Raw genomic sequence first — 24,905 nt, 5'->3', positions numbered from 1 at the left:
TGCTCTCTTGTATCCATTTTAAGAGTAGGATTGGCGCTTTCCGCTATTACCTGAGTCCTGATCTATCACCCCAGGGAGAGCTTGCCAATCCTGCACTTTCCCAGGGTGGAAAGGCTGCAGTGGGGTTAAGGATAAGGCTCCTTGGGCCTACCTTCTCCCATGCCTCTACATTTACCTTTCCTTCCTCAGAAAAGCATGGACGTATTTCTTGTATAAAATGTTCTGTCTGACTGGGAGTAACCTTAATTCCTCTGCTAGCAAGCATATATGTTAAAAAATCAATACAGAGTCTTTTTTCTTTAGACTCAGTATGGCACATCTTCTTAATCTAAAGATCAATACAGAGTCTTCTTTCTTTGGACTCAGTATGGCACATCTCAATCTAAGAATCAATACAGAGTCTTCTTTCTTTGGACTCAGTATGGCACATCTTCTCAATCTAAGTTCTGTACTATCCACCTTCTTACCCTACTTATCCTCTGTAGGGGGGTTTGCAGCACCCTGGTGGAGTCCTATCCGTCCCGAATGTGGGGGTTCTCAATGGGGGGGGCTTACCTATGGGAATCCTGTTCCAGGGGTTCCCAAAGGTGTGGACGGAGTCGGCGAAGACTATCCACCCTCTTCCTAAGGTGGAGTCCTATCCAGCCCGAGAATGGGGCTTACCTAGGGGTCCCTGTTCGGGCGCCATATGCCGGGGTCCAGCCCCAGCGGGTCCAGGGGTCCCCAAAGGTGTGGACGGAGTCGGCGAAGAAGGAATGACACGGAGACAGCGTTCAGTTGATCAGCAGCCTAGCCAGGATCTCCAGCCAAGTTCTGGTCTGGATCTCCAGAGAGGTTCTGCTCAGGTTCTCCAGTCAGGTTCTGTCCAGGTTCTAGTCAGGTTCTCTTGCCATGTTCCATAGTCAGGTTCAGTCCAGGATCTATTGCCATGTTCTCTCCAGCGAAGTTCTTCTGTCTCCAGGCTCCATGTAGGTTCTGTCTTCTGAATTCTGTCTCCTGAGTTCTGTCTCTTTCTGTCTTGTTACAACTGTATTTATACCAGTTGATTCAATCCTATCAATCTCTATTACAAAGGTTAGGGCGTTTCTTATCTCCATTCCAGGGAGTAAAGATTATGTAGCTTAAGCATGATTGTTGATTAATTACCCGCCTGGAACTTAGTTGAGGGGTTTTATCCCCTCCCTGACTTCAGGGAAAAATCCCTACCTGGGGAAACAACCTTTCTCGGAGAGGTGACCTTGGTTAAAACACACAGCGCTAAGGGGAGCAAACATATTAAGAACAGTATGCCATATATGCCAGGTCCCTTGAAACAGCAAGGATGGACCGGCTCCCGGCACTGAGACTAAAAAACTTGGCAAGCTAGAAAAAGCAGGGATGTATTTCGGAACATTAGAATTCATTCATTTTCTAATCATAGTTTCAAGCCTGAAAGACCCAGGCACGTAGTCATGTCTGAGCTACAAATAGGTAGCCTGCATCCTGAGCTATGAGCTAGGTGCATGGGAGCCTGGGACTCAGTTAAGTGATGCTCAGAGCTACCTCCCAACAAGGCCTCATCACACTCTTCATTGGACCCTGCTAAACGTCCCATTACATCGTTCCAAGGCGTCCATTAATGTTTACTTTTATGAGTGCAGTTACATATTCATAGTACTTGTAAGGTTGGTCATTTGCAAGGGTCTCAACTAAAGTGGTTGTGACTATCAAGGGCCTCTTCATAAGAATCGCCCTCTCTCTGGAAGAAACTCGCAGTCAAATGGGTTATGAGCACAAATGCCATAAGCGTAAAAAGAGGGGAGGTTTGGAAGTAGAAGGGAAAAGGCTAGTGTTTGTTGCTTATATCGGGAATCCATGTTACCACTTGGCAATGTTGAATGTGGTATTGTATCTTTTTTTAAATTAAATGCATTTTTAATATAAAAGTAATACTAATGGCCATGTAGTTACTTACACTATTTACCTGCTAGATAAGTTAATAATCGATGGTTTTCTTTCAGGGCTTAACGAGTGGCATAGAATTATCTATAGCGTATGAGCCATCTCTTGCTCACCCACTGTATACCTAAAGATAATGAAGGCGTTGTTTGTCCCCAGAGAATTTGCAGTCTAATATAGAAATCTGAGCAGGAAAACTCCAGAAGTAATATGTGATGTGTATTATCTGGCAGGATGGTAGGGAAGGTGCCAGGAAAGACTCCTTAGAATTTCAGCAATGCTTACACTTAGGCTTGGCCAGAATGGGCGTTCCCTCGCAGGCAGGTGGCGGAGTTCCATGTGGCGGTGGGAGCTGTGTGAGCAGGTGGGATATGAGCAGATGGAGTGTGGTGTGGTGGGTGTGGAGGGCTGAGAGAGGACGGAGGGGCCATGGGTCCAATGAGAGCCCCTGTCTGCTTTTGTTGTTAGTAAAATCTGTAAAGAAATAACATTGGTGACAATAGCAGAGAAATTAGGGTGTTAAGAATGAAAACATAGGCTTTTAAAATAGTTCAAGAAAAATAATAAGTTTAATACGCAGAATTCCACCTTTAAAAAGCCTTTTAGGCATGTAACATTCCATACATTGAGCAGCGTCTTTACACAGTGCACAATTACTGTCCCATGTACACAGGGGAACACATAAGAGATACTTTGTGAGTAGCAACTAACTGAGGTGAAAGGAGAATTTGTTTTAGAAACTGAAGGTCCAGCTTCTGACTTAGCAAAACAAATTAGGAGAATATTTATGTGAAAGATCTATGCTGTTGAAAAGATGAGTGTTCCTAGCCTTTTATAAACAGGAACAGCGTGTTCTACCAGGAAATATACAAAAAGCACATACTGGGTACTTAGTCGGAATGTTTGCCTTAGAGGAGAACACCCTCACTAACTGGGTCTGCTTCTTTGATAGTGACATGTTTTAAACCTGTAACAGCCTCACCTGCCCTTCTCTGGAAGGTAAAAGAACATCCTGGCCTTAAGGCTGATGGGACCCTGGTGTTAATTACCAAGCCCTCCTGTGACTTTTCTTTGCAGATTTTGAATAGCACACTATTTGGGAGTGGCTTTGAACCTTCTAGAACACTCAGATTATGTATGTAATTGCTTTTACTAGAATTATTTGAAAATTCAATTAAGCCTTAGCCAGTTTGGCTCAATGGATAGAGCATTGGCCTGTTGACTGAAGGGTTCTGGGTTCGATTCTGGTCAAAGGCATGTACTTTGGTTGCAGGCTCCATCCTAGCCCTAGTTGGGGAGCATACAGGAGGCAACCAATCAATGATGTGTCTCTCTCACATTGATGTATCTGTGTGCGTGTGTGTGTGTGTGTGTGTGTGTGTGTGTGTGTGTCTCCTCCTCTCTTCCACTCTCTCTGAAATCAATGGGAAAATATCCTTGGGTGAGGATTAACCAACAAAAAGAAAGTTCAGTTAAGACAACCATAATTTTCCTAGGACCCCTTCCAATTCTTTGATCATATGAACGACTACCCAGAATTTCCAAAGGATGACTATGATTTGTTTTTCTATTCTTATGTTTTCATACAAAACTATGATATCACAATGAGTAGGCAAACATACCTGTAGTCTTCTTTATAGTTCTGTCATTTTTCCATAAAAATTTTATTATGCTTTGATGTTAGGATATTTGACAGCCTGGTCTACATAAGTCTATCAAATCTCTGGGTCTATACCAAAATAAGCTTGAGGCCTGTTGTCCATAGAACAAATGATTCTTTGTAAAGTTATTTGCCTTGATCTTTCTTTAAATAGCAACCACCCAGTGCATTTTCACAATATTACCTACTTTACAGATGAGTGCAGATGAGCCTTGAAGAGTTTATTGCATTGCGTGTTGACTCTCTAACCAATAAGTGTTATGTTTTGTCTTGAAAGATGGACCCTGTGTTGTCAACATCCGTTCCAGTGTACTCACTGAGACTCGATAAAGAGTATGAAGTGCGCGTGAGATGCAGACAACGAAACTCAGAAAAATACGGCGAGTTCAGTGAGGTGCTCTATGTAACACTTCCTCAGATGAGCCCAGTGCCATGCGAAGAAGGTAAAGATGAAAGATGAAAGTGGCAGCCACGATGGCTTTCGTCGATGTATAATGATGCATTCCCTGAACTGTGTTAGGGTGTCGTCCAAATCAAGATACATTAGCAGCTCATGTCGGGGTGGCCTCGAGCTCACTCTCTAGAGCAGGTATAACCCATTAAAAAGCAGGAGGACGATTTAGTGTTTGAATCCTTTAATTCAGGAAAAGTTGTGGGATAGATGCAAGTTACAGAGGGGAAGGTGTTAATGAGGGTTATCTCCAGATATCCGAATTTCAGGTGATTCTATAATTCTAAAATTTGCTACAGTGAGTTGTTTGCATTTATAATCAGAAAAAAAATAGTTTTCAAATACATAATGAAGAAATTCTGCATCTCTAAGGTGGATGCACGACGTGGCATCTAAGAGGAAGCCGAACACTGAGTCAGCGCAGGTGGTCAAAGGCAGGTGCTGTTGGATGTTAGAAAGCTCGGGTGTGGCTTTTACTTGGAGAAGTCGTAGTAAGTAGTGGCCAGTTATGCCTGAGAATGGCCTGGAACATCTGGAGATCACGTACAAGAGAAATACACAGATAATGAAAGTTTAAAGACATGAAGCCTGTGAATTCATAGTGAGAGAATTCAAGTGTTGGAATACAGTGCTTGATATTATGTGTATAAAAGGTTATCACTCCCGAATGAGAATGGGCTATAGCTCATCTCCATTAAGGATGAAGTTTATGGGCCGTGGGAGGAGCTAAGGTTTGTTAAAGGACAATCACAGGCTACAGAGAAATGAAATGTGTATTTCTGCATTTACCGTACAGGTAGCATCCATGATACTAAATAGCACTTGAGTCAAAATGTCTATACCTCCATTTTTTTTCCTAAGCTCTATTCAACAGCCTTGCTGTTTCAAACAATTTGATATGGTGAAATTCTGGTTTATAAAACACACTTGCCACACGCCCTTAAGCTTATTGTGATGGCATTTCATTCGTTTAACATAGATTATTTTAACTGACTTCTTCTTCCATGTTAAAAAGAAGAAGAAAACAAAGCACCAGCTTTATGCTATGTTCCTGAACGTGTCATGTTCATAAAACTAAAAATGCCACCAGACGCAAGGGGTGTTCTCTTTCCCACTGGTTCTCCGTAACACCCATAATATCTCCCGGGGCGATTTTAGTAAGTGAACAAGAACATTAAAATAAGGAAAGCATATCGCAGTAGAAAGGCCTCCTTTTAATAAGGCAACATTAAAGTAAGTACCACCTGCCCTTCTTAATGAAAACACAGTGAACCTCCACCAGTGCAGTAAGAAGGCTGGGAACCAGCTTCAAGGCACTTGTTTTAAAGGAACAAAATAGAAATTGTAGAAACCGATTTCCCGAAGTCTGCTGCAGAGTTTATGAAAATCTGAAGGAGGGAGCCCCCATAGTGGTCTCCTGTCCAAGGAGTTTTTGAGGCTGTGAAATGATAAGCTCTGCAAGTCTAAAAGGTTTCCTTTGTGGTTCAACCATAAAAACTCTGCCCAGCCAGTGTTGCTCAGTGGTTGAGCGTCAACCTATGAACCAGGAGGTCATAGTTCGATTCCTGATCAGGGCACGTGTCCGGGTTGCGGGCTCAATCCCCAATAGGATGTGTGCAGGAGGCAGTCCATCCGTGATTCTCTCTCATCATTGGTGATTCTCATCATTGATGTTTCTCTCTCCCTCTCCCTTCCTCTGTGAAATCAATAAAAATATTAAAAATAAAATAGAAAATAAATAAAAACTCTGCCCCCGTCTTTCTAATAGATTCTCAGTCTGGAGGATAAAAACTCTCACCACACTTTTTAAAAAGGAACCAAGTAGACGGTATTGAGGTAAAGTCCCGTGTGGCTCAGCAGCCCTGTTTGCTAGAGCTGAAGCCCCCAGTGACACCCCTGAACATATAAGACACATGCAGCAGTTTTTCCTTATAACATGGACTGTGCTTAAGCTGTGTGCTGTTGTTTTTGTTTTTTTTAATGTAAAGGAACAGAACAGACCACTATTCTAAATTGTTGTGTTCTGTTTTCAGTGATTATCAGTGAAATCACTGACTACTAATGGATACAAATTAGGGAATGTGTTTATATGAAAAAAAGAAAATGCAATGCCAACTTCAGCTCTTGGTTCTCCTGTGTTTCAGATTTCCGGTTCCCGTGGTTCTTAATTATTATCTTTGGAATGTTTGGGCTGACCGTGATATTTTTATTCATGTTTTCTAAGCAGCAAAGGTAGGTGTGACATAGTGTGCCTTCATGTTTCTGCCAGTTGTTTGGATTTCCATGTGTTTTTCCATTCGTTATTTGGTGTTTTCTTTTGCAAATCATGAGTGAAAATTGTAATGAACCCAAGAAAATGTCACCTCCAGTTATATGTTTACCACTTTGATGTGTGCGTCAGAGAGGGTTCGCAGGTTGGCCTTCTCTCTGGGACGTTGTGCAGGACATGGAGAGGCTAGCCTGCACACCTGGCCATGCACCTCCTAACAAGGCTGTTTCTCAGAGCCTCCTCACCCCTTCACAGTCCTGAACAAGGTGACACGTTCACACGAGACCACTGGGAGCTCTGTGCCTTTGGCTGAGCTTCACACTGTCCTAATCTGATGTACAAGCAAATTGAAGTGGCAAACTAAAGCCACCGAGATAAGACAGTCTAATACACCCTTTTCAGATTTCCTAGCGTGGCAATTTCAAGTAATTGCAAGTTTTACTTAAATTATTTGGATACTGCCCTGACCAGTTTGGCTCAGTGGATAGAGAGTCGACCTGCAGATTGAAGGGTCCCGGGTTCGATTCTGGTCTAGGGTACATGCCTGGGTTGTAGACTCGATCCCCATTGGGGGCATGCAGGAGGCAGCTGATCAGTGATTCTCTCTCATCATTGATGTTTCTATCACTCCCTCTCCCTTCCTCTTTGAAATCAATAAAAATATTTTTTTAAAAACACTTCTAAATTATTTGGATAACTTACGATTTGCTATTTCAAACTCATGTGTCAACACAGCTTAAATTCTTTCTAAGCTTGAAGAGAGTTCTGTCTGTGTTCTCTGTGAGGTAAAAGACTCGGGTTCCAGATGTTATTCTGCCACTGTGTTTGACCTGGGTGATCCCTTAACCTCTCTGGGTCTTCGTGTTCTCATGGGTATTATGGTTGATTTTGTGACCATTAAAATTCCCTGGAGTTGTAAGATCTGTAATTCTGTGTTTCTTTCTGAAAGAAACTCGGTGCAGACAACAAGAAATTTTCATACAACATTTAGGAAAAATTATTGATCCTGATTGCCAGTTTTCTTACATTTAGAATATTTTTAGAGTCCCATGAGTTAATCTAGCTCCTTCCCCTAGAACTAGGGTCACCAACACTCCCAGTTTGCCTGGGACTTGCCTGTTTTTAGCACTAGAAGTCCAGTGTCCTGAGAAATTCCTGAGTTCCAGGCAAACCAAGATGGTCAGTCATCCCACCCACAACAACAGACAAGTTCCCCAGGACAAGCCAAGAGGCATCTGCAAATCAAAATATGGTCTATGTGAAGATACGTAAAAGCTTTCTAATTTGATATCTGAGGTTGTATGGATAGCATTTGTCAACCTCCAAAAAGAACAGGAGTAGCAGGAAGAATGCTCAGCATCTGGAGTTCTAGAGTGAGCCTGCCACGTCTCCAGGGGAATCTGCAAGGGTTCCTGTGGGAGAGTGGCTTTACAGTGTCGGCCGGTGGGGAAGCAAAATTCTCACTGCGGAAGTTCATTTTGCACCTCACTTCCTAGCACCATGTCCATTTTACAAACACAACTGTTACTTCTTTAGGGGAAAATAGTAAAAGAATAAATACCTTTTTAAAAATATATCTTATTGATTTCAAAGAGGAAGGGAGAGGGAGAGAGAGAGAGAAACATCAGTAATGAGGAGAATCATTGATTGGCTGCCCCCTGCACACCTCACACTGGGAATCGAGCCCACAACACGGGCATGTGCCCTGACCGGGAATCAAACTGTGACCTCCTGGTTCATGGGTCGATGCTCAACCACTGGGTCATACCAGCTGGGCTAAATACATTTTTAGACCTTTAATTAATTTATATATTTAAGTAACACCAAAACAAAGGAGTCAATTTATTTTGTTGGTTAATTTTAACTCATTGATCTGTACAGTTGAAGGGCTAGTTTATATGGAACTGCAGCCGATAAAACCCTGATGTATATAAAGTAATTTTCTCTTGACATTAGCTGTCGATGTTGAGTCATTGTGAAAGCTAAATAAATGTTAGGTAGTTTAAATATATTAACTAATAATATTTCAAAGAAAAAAATAACACTCTCCAAAAATAGGATTTCAACCCTAGCAGGTTTGGCTCAGTGGATAGAGTGTCAGCCTGCAGACTGAAGGGTCACGGGTTCCATTCTGGTCAAGGGCACATGCTGGGTTTTGGGATCGATGATTCTCTCTCCTCATTGATGTTTCTATCTCTCTCTCTCTCCCTTCCTCTCTGAAATCTTTAAAAATATATTTTAAAAATAGGATTTCAAAGAAAAGATATTAACCTCTGTCAGAAAAGTGTTTTCTATGAATGATGAAGTTCTTACCTATAGTTTGTTCAAACCCATCAAATTGTAACAGTTTTAGAAATGGTTTTGTACTTCCAGATTTCCTGTGCTAACGTAAGTTCTTTGCAGAAAAGAAGTACATGCTTTCTTTCATTTGCCCATAAAAATCCTTATCGTCATCTAAATTTCCGTGATTTAATGGAAGTAGGAAATGGTAGACCACATTGGCCAGCAGGTGTGGAAAGAACATGTAGTGCTAGCAATTAGAACAGTAATTAGACTGAGGTGCCCTCTGAGCCTTCCCAGAGCCTTAGGCTGGGAGGCGCTTCAGGGCCTCCGTGTCTTTGCTTGAAGTTTTGAATCCACTTCTCCTTTTTCAAGTCCAGATGATGGAGTCCATGCTCGCAAAACTTGCACTGTGACTTGGATTTCAATAAGAGGATAGCAAAGTCACAAACATAGTTTCATGCCAGGGTCATCTCTGTTCTAGACTCTGTGGTTCCCACCATATGACTCGCCCCCAGCCTTGGGGCTGTTACTAATCAGGAAAGAAATAATAACAGAGTCAGCTGAAACAGCAGGGCACACAGAAAGCCGAAACCAGCCTGCCGACCTGTGTTTTGTTACTGGATGTTGTTTTGATTTTGAAGTAAAGATTTTGCTACAGAGTGTTGCACAAAAAGATGGAGTTTCCACATAGAAAGTCATATTTGCAGATTGTCTTTAAAAACTGGAAGATCTTGTGAAACTGGGTTGGTGGGACCCTCTGGCAACCTACGCCAAGCAGGGGCCCAGCTGTCCCATCTGGGAAGGGCATTCTCTGGTCTGTCACCATGCCCATCTCTCCCTGTGGGCAGGACATTCTTGGGCCCTGTGGGCCACAGGATTGGGCACCCTGGCATCAGGTCAACCGCAACTCCCAGAAAGCTAACTACCAACACGTGCTTCCATGTGTCAGCCTCTTCCAAGAAGGGAGGCACACGTAAAGACCAAGCGCTAGACACTTGGGGCTCTGTGCTTCCTCTGATTAGGGTTATGGTACGTTTCTGTGTGTTTCAAACAATGGAAACATCCATTTAGAGGTGCAGAACTGGACAAGAGCAGCACCACAGGGGCAAAGGCCGGGCTCTGCCGCGTGACTTAGATTTGAGCCCAGCTGTGCCAAATATTAGTGCATGACTTGAACACCTGCCCTGAACCTCTGACTCTCTCCACAGAAGGCCCTCTCCCTCCCTGGTAGTTGTAAGGGCTGCATGAAGTGTTCCGTTTTATAAAGGGCCGAAATGCTGAGTGTCTGGGCTCCCTGGGTCATGCAGTCTCTGTCATAGACAACACAGCCATAGAGAGTATGGAAACTGATGAATATGACTGTGTTCCAGTAAAACTTTATTTATAAAAACAGAGGGTATATGGCGATGGAAGATGATTTAGCTTTGGATGGGGTGGGGGCACACCGTGCAATATGCAGATCTCATAACAGAAATCTGCACTGAAACTTTGTGATCCTATTAACCAATGTCATCCCAATAAATGTAATTTTTTTAAAAACTATAAAGAAAACAGAAAGCAGACGAGGTTCACCCACAGGCCATAATTTGCCGGCCCATAGTTTAGTGCAAGATGTACCCATCAGTACCTGCTTTATCAGAGGCATTCAAAACATGGTAGTTACCATTAATAATTTATATTGTTTATCTTGTATTCATCAGTAACAGCTTGCTTTAATACTTGCCCCACTGAGTAACCCTAATGGAGGCTAGTCAAAACAACTAATAAAATGAAATTTGGTTTATCCCTTCCGTTAGGTAAAAAAAAAAAAAAGCAATGGAAATATTCAGAAAAGGAGCTCCCTGTTGAATAGACTAAACTGTCCATTCACCTTGAGTGAATATCAGCTGTCAGGTTGCCATTCCTGCCCAATGGTGACATCTCTGACACTTAGGTTTTTTAAAAAACAATAAAGTGAGTTGGTTGAAATTTTTAATCGCCAAGCTTTATTCTAGAGCTACAATGTTGATTTTAAAACAAACTCTAACCCTAGACGGTTTGGCTCAGTGGATAGAGCATTGGCCTGAGGACCGAAAGGTCCTGGGTTTGATTCTAATCAAGGACACACATGTACCTCGGTTGCAGGCTCCTCCCTGGCCCGGGCCCCGGTCAGGGCACATGCAGGAGGCAACCAATTGATGTGTTTCTCTCACGTCGATATTTTTCTCTGTCTTGCCCTCGCTCTAAAAAATCAATGGAAAAATATCTTTGGGTAAGGAACAAACAAACAAACAAACAAAAATCTTCCAGTTACACTAGTAACAAAACCAGATAAATAATTTATTCAAATTTACTTAGGAAATGTTTGTTGAGCATTGCCTATGTGCCAAGAATTGTCCTAAGTGCTAGTGATACAATAAGGCACAAAACAGGCAGCATAGATATTGAAATGAATTATGGTCAAAAAATAATTTAAATATTTGGAACAGAAAATTTAACTGCATCATAGAATTGTGTATATAAAGCAATACAGATTAGTTAGAAATAGCTCAAATGTAGTGCGTCCCAACTGAAATGAACCCTGCAGTGACACTGTGGCTAATAAGTTCATCTTATATAATCTCATCATTGGTGTGAGCTGTGTGGTGCACACTTACCCAGTCCACCCTGATTTGGCTCCATGTGGATTGGCAATCCCTTTCTTCCTCCCTTCCTTCCTTCCTGCCTTCTTTCCTTCCTACCTTCTTCCCTCCCTCCCTTCGTCCCTCCCTCTCCCTCTCCCTCTCTCCCTGTCTCCCTCCCTCTCTCTGTCCCTGCCTGCCTTTTCTCTGCAAATTACTGGTGTGAAGTGCTGTATCATTACCTTTCTTATAACTGAAATGGAAATTGGCTTTAGAAGAAATCAAATTTCTCACTCCCAAATACTAACGCTGGCTGTCAATAAAAGGCATTAAGGGGCGGGGGGGGGAAGATTACAGGAAAGCCATGTTTTATTTAAAATGACTTCAGATAGGGGCTTTTTGTTGCTATCGTTTTGTTCTTTTTTTCTTCTATAGTTTTCCCTCATTATTTACTGCTTAATATTTTCATGCTCTTTCTCATGTTCCACTTATAAAGGACTAGGATATTTGAAATAAGTAATAGCACTGCCACTATTTTATTTCTATCTTTTGAAATAAGAGAGTGTACAACTTTTAAGATATATCACACCAAAATTTTAATTGTCTTCAAGGATTAAGATGCTGATTCTGCCCCCAGTTCCAGTTCCAAAGATTAAAGGAATTGACCCAGATCTCTTCAAGGTAATTAATAAATTAGCTAAGTTATAGATAACACTAATTGAATGATATCTGTAAAACATTGTCTTGTGTTGAGGGCTTTTGCAAGCTACATGTAACACATTCCATTTTTTGTACCTCTTCTGAAGAAAAAAAAAATTTAATATTACATCTTCTAAAATTATGTCTTGTATATTTAAAAGTTCTTCACTAATACGTATTTTTATTATGTGGTTCTGTTACTCATGCCTTTATTATAACCATAATTATTCTCTTAATGTTATTTGTTAACTCACTTAAGCACTGTGAGTTTCTTTTCATAGATCTTCCTTTTCTTTCTGTTTCCTAGGAAGGAAAATTAGAAGAGGTGAACACCATCTTGGCCATTCATGACAACTACAAGCCTGAATTCTACAATGATGACTCTTGGGTTGAATTCATTGAGCTCGATATTGACGACCCTGATGAAAAGACTGAAGGGTCGGACACAGACAGACTCCTCAGCCATGACCATCAGAAATTACTTAACATCCTGGGGGCGAAGGATGATGACTCTGGCCGAACCAGCTGTTACGACCCCGACATTCTGGAGGCTGACTTCCATGCCAGTGACGGGGGTGACGGTACCTCAGAGGCTGCTCAGCCACAGCGGTTAAAAGGGGAAGCAGATCTCTTGTGCCTTGACATGAAGAATCAAAACAACCCGCCTGGTAGGGACGCTCCCCCAGCGGCTGGGGAGCCTGGTGTTATCCTGGCAGAGGAAGGCAAAGCCAGACCGCTTCCCCTCGGTGAAACCGAGCCAGCTCACCACGCTGCCCATGCTCCGCTCCACAGTCCGAGTCCACTGGCAAACACTGACTTTTACGCCCAGGTGAGCGACATCACACCCGCAGGGAGTGTGGTCCTTTCCCCGGGCCAGAGGAATAAGGCAGGGATACCCCAGTGCGACGCGCACCCAGAGGTGGCCTCGCTCTGCCAAGCAAACTTCATCACGGACAGCGCCTACTTCTGCGAGGCAGACGCCAAAAAGTGCATCCCTGTGGCCCCTCACGTGGAGGTGGCAGCACGTGGAGAGCCGAGCTTTAACCAGGAAGACATTTACATCACCACGGAAAGCCTTACCACTACTGCCCGGAGGGCTGGGACAGCGGGACCGGCCCCAGGCTCCGCGATGCCCGTCCCTGACTATACCTCCATCCATATAGTCCAGTCTCCACAGGGCCTGGTCCTCAACGCCACTGCCTTGCCCCGGCCCGACAAGGAGTTCCTCTCGTCGTGTGGCTATGTGAGCACAGACCAGCTGAACAACATCATGCCGTAGCCTGTCTTTGATTTCCCCTGAGCTAAGTATTTAATGGCCGAGAGAGGGCTGGGGCATGAATGCTTAAACCAAAACCATGTTTAAACCTTCTGGGACGGTGGGAGGGGGGGTGGGCGGGGAGTGTGGATTCTAAATGCCTTTTCCTGAATTGTTGACACATGATATTAAAAGAAGAAGAAGAAGAAAACACTTAATCAGCTAGATATTCCCCTTGTGAATTGTAAATACTTTCAAGAATCGTCTCCAAGACTGTTTTGTGGCAGTGATCGTCCTGTTATTGTGGGTGTTCATTTTGTGATGCTGAGCTTCGAATGGCTGTATCGTTAATGTCAAGTAAATCATGCTTTTTTTTTTTGAAAAAGCGAAAAATCAGGTGGCCTTTGCAGTTCGGGAAACTCGAATGCGAATTAAAGCACAGGCTACTTTTTTACGTGATTGGGAGCTAAAATTATACGTAAGAGAACAAAAAATAGTTTGGATATGGAAAATTTTATTTTGACATAAAACTGATAAAGATATTTTTAATAATTTACACTTCAAGCATGGCTGTTTTTTACTACACTGCCCACTGTGTCCTGAAGTTCACGGGGACCATCTGAAGACTGTAGCAACTACAGTCTGAAGCTTTGGTCCCATGCAACTAATGAAAACAAGTCAGTTTTTTACAAGGCCCTTTTGATACCTCCCCAAGCTCCTTACACACGTCTACAGTGATTGTCGTTACCCACATCATTGGAACACGATGGTCTTAGCTGAATTTTTAAACAAATATTTGTTCATTTAGAAAACTTGAAAATGTTTGCACAGGCCAACTTTTCGTGAACCAAAAAAACAAACAGAAACCCCTTCCTGACCCAAATTTCGGTTCGTGTCAGAGCACTCCGTACTAGAAGTAGGACTTATAGCTGGTTCACACTGAGGAGGAAGAAGAAAACGCTAGAATCTGGGCAGCGGGCTGCCCTCAGACACAGCTGGGTTTTCTTCCCCAGTTACCTGAGAAGGGAATAGGTACAGGAAGCACTTTGTAAGTCGAAGCAGGTCGAAATGAAACTCACCGAATAATGGAGTAAGAAGTGTGAGAAATAGGTGTTTGTTTCACAGACAGTACCCAGACACATACTCATTATTTATGTGAACGAGAAACAAGGTTTTAAACCCCCACAGATAACTCCCAGTTTATTTGAGCCAATCACAGAAACCGCCTTCCTCACCAAACCTCGTATAGGATTTATTTAAAATAGTAAAAGAAGTTTCATCATTTTTATTTCCCCTCTGAGTGCAATGATTGGCCTCTAAGCAGGGCGTCTGAAGAAAAACAAGGGGCCTGAGTAATTTATGAATTATTGTTGATCCCTTAGTAGCCTCAACATCATTCTTAGGAGCACTGGGATGGCTCCCCAAAAAGTTTATAGAAAAGAGAAGAATCTTATCTCAATGAAGAATACTTCTCACACTAAGTATTTTTTTAAAAGGTGAATGAAACTTTAAAGTTAGCTTTAACTTCAATAGTATTTGCCATTTAGCTCAGACCTTTTTAGGAAATAGCCTAATGGTTGGTAATTTTAAATTCCCTCTTTCTTGCAAGGACAGTGAAAAGCTGGAATTGGGTGTTTAAAGTTCAACATGTTACTTTGTAATAGATGTTTCATAGATTTTCTGCTACCTTGCTGCTATGGTTTTCAATAAGAGCTACATAATTTAGTTTCATATAAATTTCATGGACGTAGAACCTAATTCAACTTAAAACTGTGTGTTTGGGAAAACTATCTTACTATTTCACAATAGGCTGACAACATTTCTATCGCCAAAAATAGCTAAATACCTCAATCAGTCTCAGAATGTCGTTTTGGTACTTTGCTGGCCACACAAGCCATTATTCACTAGTATGACTAGTTGTGTCCTGCAATTTATATTTAACTTTCTTTATGTCTGTGGATTTTTTCCTTCAAAGTTTAATAAATTTATTTTCTTGGATTCAAGATGGTATGCTTCTCTTGTCAACCCCACATGAAAAGCGTCCTTACCCAGGCTGCACACTGCGAGTTCTCATTGCAAGGAGATCTGAGCATGGTTGGTTTAAACACATTGGCACCAGGATGGTGCTGTTCAGTGTTTAGCACCAACCCATGCACCTGGAGGTCAGGGTTCAATTCCCGGTCAGGGCTCGATGCCCAATAGGGACTGTGCAGGAGGCAGCCATGGGTGATTCTTATCATTGATGTTCTTACCTCTCTCTCCCTCTCCCTTTCTCTGAAATCAACAAAAACATATTTTAAGACCATAAAAAATAAACACATTGGCAATGGACGTGGGGATTTTTGTTCTGTGCAGAGGAGGCAGCTCCCGGCATCTCTCTGTGAGGGATCAGGAACCCGACTCAAACATGCTGGGCTGCGGGTCTGTGCCCTTGGGGGCTCCCAGAGCCGTGTATGGGTCATTACGGTTTGCATGATGTGTGTGAGAGTGAGCAGAGAGTGGGGCGTGAGCCTGTCGCCTGCAGGAGGAAATCAGCTCTCCCAGACCAGTCACACATCAACTACCTGTCACCAGGGGAAGCAGACAGAAATCAGGCCGGAGGGAGGCGGGAGGCAGGAGGGCAGGAGCCTGAGAGCAGAGGAGGCAGGAGGCTGGCTCCTCCCAGGAGGCACCAGGCTCTTCCTACTAAGCCACAGCCTCGTGGTGCAGGCCGGGTCCTGGGGGCTGGAGTCTGGGATGGCTCTGAGAAGGTCGAGGAACCATCAGTCATTGCTTCAGCAAGTGGGATGCAAGCTGCCACCACCTTTCACAATCCCAGGGGGTTTGCATTCAATACAGAAAGAACGTTCTCTACCCACTGCCTTCTGCCGCGCGCGTTTGGAACACATGCTGCTTCAACACCCAAAAAAACAAAGGGTCGCCCTAACCGGTTTGGCTCAGTGGATAGAGCGTCGGCCTGCGGACTCAAGGGTCCCAGGTTCGATTCCGGTCAAGGGCATGTACCTTGGTTGTGGGCACATACCCAGTGGGGAGTATGCAGGAGGCAGCTGATCGATGTTTCTAACTCTATCCCTCTCCCTTCCTCACTGTAAAAAAATCAATAAAATATATTTTTTAAAAAAACAACAAAGGGTCACCATTTTAAGCATCAGGTCTTTAATAGTGTATGGTTATCATATAAACATACCTGGGGAGTCAGGAGTGAAGGGAAGGAAAGGCCCATCCCTTCCATGGACTGAAAAGGCACAATCCTTTCTGTTCCAGAGGGTTCATGTCACGTTGAAGAGGGTTACACATGTGTTCCTGCGTTTAAGCTTCTCCAGGGTTCTAAGACACACGAACACCGAAATCTGTTCGTATATTGCAATATTTACTTAAGGACCTAGTTTTACACCAAAATACTAAGTGTCTTTTCATGTCACTAGATGTTACTTAATCCAAACTCAAATTCCCACAAAATGTGCCCCATCGCCTTTGCAGGCTTCCTGTTTAAGAGCTGAGTGTAAAGGGCACAGCTCCTGAAAAAGAACTTGAACTTTACTTAACATTCAAGCTCTGCTCCTGTGGACATCGAAGGAGAGTATTATGTCAACTATGTTACGTAGGCAAAAGTGCTCGTGTTTAAAATGATCTGACTGGCAAATTACACTGGGATGGGGAGAAGCTCCTAATACCTGGAGATAAACCATACTTGCGACTTGAATATGGTGGCTTGTAATTGAGCATGTCCCCTATGGGGACCCTAGAAGCAATGCCTGTGGGTTTGCACCAAGAGCTGTTGGCTCCAATGAGACATAGAACTTCTAAACCTGGGGGGGTGCGGGGGGGGCCTCCTTTAGTGCCCAATAGAACTCCTTCTTTGCTCCAGAGCTGTCCGGCGGGGTGGATGGGGAAAGAAAACACTGGACAGCTGTATAAACAACCTGTGTGGACTGCTGCCATGACTACAGCTGTAGAGCAGAAAGCCTGGTGCTGCCCTGTGCCACCTCCTTCCTGTCCTGCATCCTCCTGAGTAGACTGCGGCCATGTGTGGTCTGTGGTCGTCTGGGGGATGTTGACTTGAACGTAAGAAGATCCCCCTGTGGATATAGCAGGAGACACGGCCACTCCTTGAACAAAGTGTGTGCCCCCCATCTCTGTCCTTGCTCATGGCCCCCCAACAGCTCCTGCTTACCAGTCCTGCCTGTTGACATTCACCTCATCTTTCATGGCGCAGCTCAGAGGTCTCCTTCATGAAGCCCCCCTGATTCCCGCCAACCTTAAGGGATCAGTCCCTCCTCGGAACCACTCACTCTGATGTCAGCTCGCCTAACAATGCCTAGGATGAGTCTGCTCACATGGATTCTGGGACTTACCTGTTCCCTGAAATGTTCTTGAATGAGGGATTCTGTGACCGGGTAAGTTTGGAAAACACCCCATACTACACTTCCCTCTGGGAGAGCCAGGGTGCCTGCTGACACTCTAAAGCTTCTACAGTTAAAAAAGAAGAAAAAAAAAACACCTGCTTAAACTTAATATTATTTCCCCCATTTACTTAACAATGTAAAATATGGTAAAGGAGTACCCATTATTATATCTATTCACACTTGGGGAAAGCTGCTGTAATTAGACCAGTAGGCCTGGCGCAAAATAAAGTTACAATAAATTTCAGGTGAATGTGAATCTGAACAAAGCATCTTAGGTGATACCATTAAACTTACTTTCACAATACAAGTTCCTCAAAAATGAAAAGCAAAGGGAAACAAAATAAAGACAAACTGGACTACATCAAACTAAAAATTTTTTGCACAGCAAAGGAAACCATCAACAAAACGGAAAGACAACCCACTGAATGGAAGAAGATATTGGCCAATGGTACCTCCAATAAAGGATTAATATCCAAAATATATAAGGAACTGATACAACTTAACACACAAAAAGAAACCAATTTGATTAAAAAAAAAAATAGGCAGAGAACCCAAATAAACATTTCTCCAAAGATGACATATAAATGGCCAACAGATATATGAAAAGATGCTCAACTTCACTAGTCATCAGGGAAACATAAATTAAAAGCACACTGAGATATCACCTCACACCCGTCAGAATGTCTTTCATCAATAAATCAACAAATAACAAGTGTTGGCAAGGATGTGGAGAAAAGGGAACCCTTGTGCACTATTAATGGGAATGCAAATTGGTGCAACCACTTTGGAAAGCAGTATGGAACTACCTCAAAAAATTAAAAATGGAACTGCCTTATGAACCAGTGATTCCTCTTCTCGTTATTTAGCAAAGAAATTCAAAACACTAATTCAAAAAGATGGATGTACCCCTATGTTCACTGCAGCATTATTTACGGAAGCAACCCAAGTATCCATCGATAGATGAGTAGATAAAGAAGATGTGGTACATATATACAATGGAATATTACTCAGCAATAAAAAAGAATGAAATCTTGCTATCTCTGACATGAATGAACCCAGAGGGTATTATGCTAAGTGAAATAAGTCAGAGAAAGACAAGTACCATCTGATTTCACTAATATTTGAAATCTAAAAAAAAAAACAGAAAAAGAAAGAAACAAACAAACTTACAGAAACAGAGAACAAATTGATGCTTACCAGATAGGAGGGCAGTTGGAGGACTAGATGAAGAAGGTGAAGGAATTAAGATATACAAATTGGCACTTGTATAAATAGTCACAGGGATGTAATGTACAGTATAGGGAATATAGTTAACTAGAGGCCCATGCACGGATTCATGCACCGGTGGGATTCCTTGGCCTGGCCTGCACCCTCTCTCAATCCAGGACCCCTTGGGGATGTCAGACTGCTTGTTTCAGCCTGATCCCCACAGGCCAGGCTGAGGGATCCCACTGGAGCACAAATCCATGCACCAGGCCTCTAGTATGAATATAAGATCTTTGGTTCATCTCTTCCAGCCCTCTTCCCTCCCCTCTTCCCTCTGAGATCCATCAGTCTGTTCCATGTTTCCATGCCTGTGCATTGAGCATCTGCCCCTGGTGGTCAGTGCGCATCATAGCTACCGGTCGAACAGTCCGTTAGGCTTTTATATATATAGACTAGAGGCCTGGTGCACAAAAATTTGTGCACTCGGGGTGGGGGGGGTGTCCCTCAGCCCGGCCTGTGCCCTCTCGCAGTCTGGGACCCCTCGGGAGATAACGACCTGCTGGCTTAGTCCTGCTCCCAGGTGGCAGAGGGCAGGCCCAATCCCTAGGTGCAGCCCCTGGTCGGGCTCAGAGCAGGGCTGATTGGGGAGTTGAGGCGCTGCCCCCTGTCATGCACAGAGCATGGCGGATTGGGAGGTTGTGATGCCACCCTCAGTCACGCTCACGGTAGGGCCGATTGGGGGATTGGGGCACCACCCCCTGTCACACTCAAGGCAGGATAGATGGGGAGGTTGCGGTGCCACCCCCTGTCACGCACAGAGCAGGGCCAATCAGGAAGTTGGGGCGCTGCCCCCTGTCACTCACAGAGCAGGGCCCATCAGGGGGTTGGGGAGCTCCCCTCTGTCACGCACAGAGCAGGGCCGATCAGGGGGTTGAGGAGTTCCCCCCTGTCACTCACAGAGTAGGGCCGATAGGGGAGTTGGGGCACCACCCCCTGTCACACACAGAGCAGGGCGGATCAGGGGGTTGGGGCGCCACACCCTGTCACACTCAGGGCAGGGACGTTGGGGAGGTTATGGCTCGAACCCGTCACAAACAGAGCAGGGCCCGTGGGGAGGGGTTGGCGTGCTGCACCCTGTCACAGAGCAGGGCCGATCAGGGGGTTGGGGTACCTTCCCCTGTCAGGAACAGAGCAGGGCTGCCGGGGTCCAACCCCAGCGGGTCCAGGGGTCCCCAAAGGTGTGGACGGAGTCAGCGAAGAAGGAATGACACGGAGACAGCGTTCAGTTGATCAGCAGCCTAGCCAGGATCTCCAGCCAAGTTCTGGTCTCGATCTCCAGAGAGGGTCTGCTTCGGATTTCCAGCGAGGTTCTGTAGCCATGTTCCCTCGCTAGGTTCTCCAGTCAGGTTCAGTGTCCAGGTTCCAGTCAGGTTCTCCTGCCAATCTCTGTAGTCAGGTTCAGTCCAGGATCCCTTGCCATGTTCTCCCGCTAGGCTCTGTCTCTAGGCTCCGAGGCCAGTCCCTCTCCAGGATCCTCCGGCATGCTCTCTCCAGCGAAGTTCTTCTGTCTCTAGGCTCCGTGTAGGTTCTGTCTTCTTGATTCTGTTCTAAGTTCTGAGTGTTTCTGTCTTGTTACAACTGTATTTATACCAGTTGATTCAATCCTATCAATCTCTATTACAAAGGTTAGGGCGTTTCTTATCTCCATTCCAGGGAGAAAAGATTATGTAGTTTAAGCATGATTGTTCATAGTTAAAGGGATTAATTACCCGCCTGGCACTTAGTTGAGGGGTTTTATTCCCTCCCTAACTTCAGGGGAAAATCCCTACCTGGGGATTCAACATTTCTCGGAGAGGTGACCTTGGTTAAAACACAGCGCCAAGAAGGTGAGCAAACATATTAAGAACCGTATGCCATATATGCCAGGTCCCTTGAAACAGCAAGCATGGACCGGCTCCCGGCACAGGGCGGATAGGGAGGTTGTGGCCCTGCCCCCAGTCACACACAGAGCCACAGGGCGATCAGGGGGTTTGGGCGCTGCCCCCTGTCATGCTGATCCCAGTGCCGGGAGGCCTCGCAGCTCCGCTGATCCCAGTGCTGGGAGGCATATTACCCTTTTACTATATAGGATAGAGGCCTGGTGCACGGGTGGGGGCTGGCTGGATTGCCCTGAAGGGTGTCCTGGATCAGGGTGGGGGTCCCCACTGGGGTACCTGGCCAGTCTGGGTGAGGGGCAGAGGGCTGTTTTCAGGCTGGCGGGTGACGGAAGCTCCCAACCGCTCCTTTTGTTCTTTTTTATTTTTTATTCTGGGCCAGCTTTAGCTCTGAGGCTTGGCTCCAGCTCTTAGGCCTCGGTTGCTGAAAGCAGGTATCTGGTTTGTTTGGGTTCTATAATCGAAACACTGTTTCAACTCCAGCTCTGAGATCCCGGCTGGCTGAAAGCAGGTTTCTGGGGTTTTGTTTAGCTTCTATATTTGTAACAATGTTTCAAACTGCAAGCTCAGAGACCGGCATCGGCAGGCGGGGAACATTGGAGTCCTCCGTCACTGAAGCAAGCAAACCTCATGTTCGCTTCAAGCTGCCTGGCTGCCGGCCGCCATCTTGGCTGGCAGTTAATTTGCATATTGCCCTGATTAGCCAATGGGAAGGGTAGCGGAGGTATGGCTAATTACCATGTTTCTCTTTTATTAGATAGGATAATATTGTAATGCATGTAGTGCCAGGTGAGTACTAGACTTATTGGGGGTGATCACTTCATAAGTTATATAAATGTCTAATCACTATGTTGTACACATAGTGAAACTAATATAATATTGTGTCAGCTGTAAGGAAAATTTTTTGGTTATCTATAATAATAAAAGCATAATATGCAAATGGACTGAATGGCCAAACAGCAGAATGACTATCCAGACGACCACACTATGACGCGCACTGGCTCCAGGCCAGCCAAGGCAGGTGCGATGCAATTGGTCAGGGGGCCCCACCATCGCCCCATGATTGCCCTGCAGAGGGAGGCCCAGGCCACTGGCCAGCAGAGCAATCAATGGGGGGGCCTCTGTGGAACCGGGGAACCGGGGGGGTGTGGCGGCAGACATGGGTAGTGCCAGGCCAAGAAGGGAGCGGGTGGGGGCCAGGGCTGCGAAGGTGGCAGCCGGGGGAAGAAAGGCCTACCCTTGCACGAATTTTATGCATTGGGCCTCTAGTAACAAATAAAATAAAAGGCAAAGCAAACTCAGTCTCAATCAGTGCACTGTGCATTCTGAACTCAGAGGCTACGACACTGAGACATGCTTACTCACTCTTCATGACGTGGAGGAAATTTGCTGTGAAGCTACAGAATATATATCTGTTCCACCTGAATAAAAATAATTTGGTCCTTACTGCTGTCTGCTGAGTTTTAAAAAAATAAAATCACCCAGATGAAACTTCAAACATAATGGATTTTTGCACAGTAATCCCAGGAAGCAGTCTTTGTAAGGCTATATAGAAAAGCAATTTTCTATTGATTAAAAAAAAAAAAAAAAAAAAAAACGTCTACACGATTGCTCAGTGAGCATTAAGAGATGTTATCAGCATTTTCCGTAAGTATAAAATAATTTGTCAGGAAATTGTATGCACTTTGCCTTTCCCAATAGAACTGCAGTCAAAAATCCAAAGTGGAACGATTCTTATTGTTAGCTTTCCTTTAGATGGTACCATATGTTGAAAATGATTCACATAGGATTTTGATATTATGAAAGCACTTTCATATCTATTTTTTTTAAAACATAACAAATCTGTGTTACAGGCAAGCTAGACATTACTTTTAACATTTTGCAGGAGAGAAAAATCAAAGCTCAGAAAACCTAAGAGATTCTCCAAGCGTTATTTAACTAGTAAGTGATAAAGCCAGGACAAAAACACAGACCTTCTGACTAGTCAGAAGCCTAAGACCAATGTAAGCTATAACGATACTTGATGGAGGAGAGCTCCTGATCCTGTTCACAGTGTGGAGAAAATGAAGAATTGATCATTTTATAGTACCTATGGGTCCCAAGAACTACCTGCTAAAGATAAAAGGCTCTTTTTATGATAAACATAACCAGTGGTGTGCTAGTTCATGTTTAACAACCAGTTCTCCAGGAGGCCGGCTGTGTCCAGATTTATAACATTTGCCAATTTCCACAGTGTAAATGCTCCCAAAGTGGCTGATTTTAAGTTATCAGTGTTTCATCCCTGAACACAAAGTTGAGAAGTGATTGTGCAATCAGCTCTCATAAGACAATATGAATGACTGCAGCACACCACCGAATCTACACAACTTTATAATTCCATCCAATAGATGACACTTTTTATAGCGGCTAGTAGCACTTCTACCTAACATTAAGCACTTGCCATGCGCCAGACTCTGTTCTAAGCACTTCACATACATGGACTTATTTCAATCCTTAATACAATCTAATGAGGTAAATCCTACAATTCTATTATTCCCAGTTTACTGAAATGGAAACTGAGGCACACATAATTAAGTTGACCGAAGTCACAGAATTACTAGATATTAGCGCCAGGATGCAAACACACGCACTCTAGCTCCAGAGCCCATGCTGTAAGCTCAGGGCTGTTCTACTTCCATGAAGCAGACATCTTCATTTACATTTTATTTACCACAGTAAGTTCTTCATCTGCCAAGTGCCCTGCCTCACTACTGAGTGTGGCAAAAAGAGTTTCAGGAGGAATCCTTGATCTTACCAAGTCAAAGCAGGGACAAGTAATCTTGAAGGGAAAGTTGGTGATGCATGGTTAAATGTCATGTAGAAAATAATCTAAATTTTTTTTATGGTTTGGATGCATGTGAGGGAACTGGAGTTTCTACTTCTCCTCTCATCTTTGAAGAGCACATATTGGAGAAGTTAGATGTCATCACAGACGACAAGCACAACAGGCTCAATCTGTCCCGTGGAATGAATGACTGACACAGGCGCAGGCTGCCCGACAGTCTATGACCTGCTTGAATCTCTGAGCACCAGAAGCAGTGGTTGATGGCAGATAATTCATTGCTGTGGCAAAATAAAACAACCTAGACCACAGTAAGTAAGGATATTTTCATCATATCTTACCTGTATTTTTATAAGTGCTAATTATAAGTGATGACATAGATTCATAAATGTCTTGTAGCTATGAGCTTTAATGTTTTAACTCACCTTAAATGACTGCTGAATTTTGTAGTCCTAAAAGTATGTCATCTAAAAGTTTAAATATTTTAAATGGCAACCAAATGTTAAGACAAAATTAATATGATAACACCTTACACCTAACACCTTAAACCTAACTTGCATTTCTTCACTAACTTTAGCCAAGTGTTTTCACATAAAGTTTAATGTCTATTTTATTTACTTGGGAGGTAGCTGAAAGAGTTATGCACCTCTCAGAGTTGAGACAAAAAACTTAATTAACTTGTCTAGGGCCACACAACTAGTTAAAATATCTGCAAGTAAAACTCTCATCTCCTCACTAAAAGTTCTGTGAAGTTCTTTCCTCATGTAAACTATATGAACTTGTGTGTATGTATGGGTGTATTATATGAGAGATTTATGATATATACATCAAAATGTTAATAATGGTTACCTCTGGCAAGTAAACATGGGTGTTTAAAGTATTTTATTTTTCATTTGATTTAATTTCCTGCATTTTCTATAATGAATGTTTATTATTTTAGAGTTATAAAATAGTATATATTTTTAGATTTCTACTGAAATATATTCCTGTCATGTATCTCTTTCTCCCAAAAGTCAAAATGCAGGGAAATAAACTTGAGAGTTCTAGTTTGTGAGGCTTTCTTCTCAGTCAAGGGTTTCCTGTTTTGCTGTTCCTATTATTTTAACCTTTTTTTAAATTTTGTAAATTGTTGTGTTCAGTCGCATGAGCAGTGCTTAGCGGGTTAAACCCAGGGTATTGCAAAATCTAGGATTTTCCCAGCAGCTTAACTTATTGGGACTGTTCAGGACGATTGTTGGCACACAAATCTGTAATTATTCACAATAGAGGGAATCTTCGTAAAATGAAAATGTCATCAGTGGCCCTGCTCAGAAATGAGACTTGGAAGCCTCTGAAATACCCACAACCCATTCTCTTATTAACACCCTCCCTCCACCTTTTAGT

General features: G+C 43.5%; 1 protein-coding gene across 4 annotated transcripts in view; it reads left to right on the top strand.

Moving 5' to 3' along the window:
• The window catches only part of GHR (growth hormone receptor), a 190,661-nt gene extending 175,503 nt beyond the window's left edge, over nucleotides 1–15,158 (top strand). For all 4 annotated transcript variants that reach the window (XM_059694845.1, XM_059694848.1, XM_059694847.1 and 1 more), the window contains 4 exons: nucleotides 3,876–4,041; nucleotides 6,194–6,281; nucleotides 11,813–11,882; nucleotides 12,208–15,158. In XM_059694845.1, coding sequence (XP_059550828.1) covers nucleotides 3,876–4,041; nucleotides 6,194–6,281; nucleotides 11,813–11,882; nucleotides 12,208–13,179 — 1,296 coding nt within the window. In that variant the 3' untranslated portion in view covers nucleotides 13,180–15,158. The remainder of the gene's footprint in view (nucleotides 1–3,875; nucleotides 4,042–6,193; nucleotides 6,282–11,812; nucleotides 11,883–12,207) is intronic.
• The last annotated feature ends 9,747 nt before the right edge of the window (nucleotides 15,159–24,905 follow it).

This window comes from Myotis daubentonii, chromosome 4, assembly GCF_963259705.1.
Source record: "Myotis daubentonii chromosome 4, mMyoDau2.1, whole genome shotgun sequence".
In the NCBI taxonomy this organism is placed as follows: Eukaryota; Metazoa; Chordata; class Mammalia; order Chiroptera; family Vespertilionidae; genus Myotis; species Myotis daubentonii.
The sequence above is the reverse complement of the archived record's forward strand: the minus strand, read 5'-3'. Positions and strand labels throughout refer to the sequence as shown.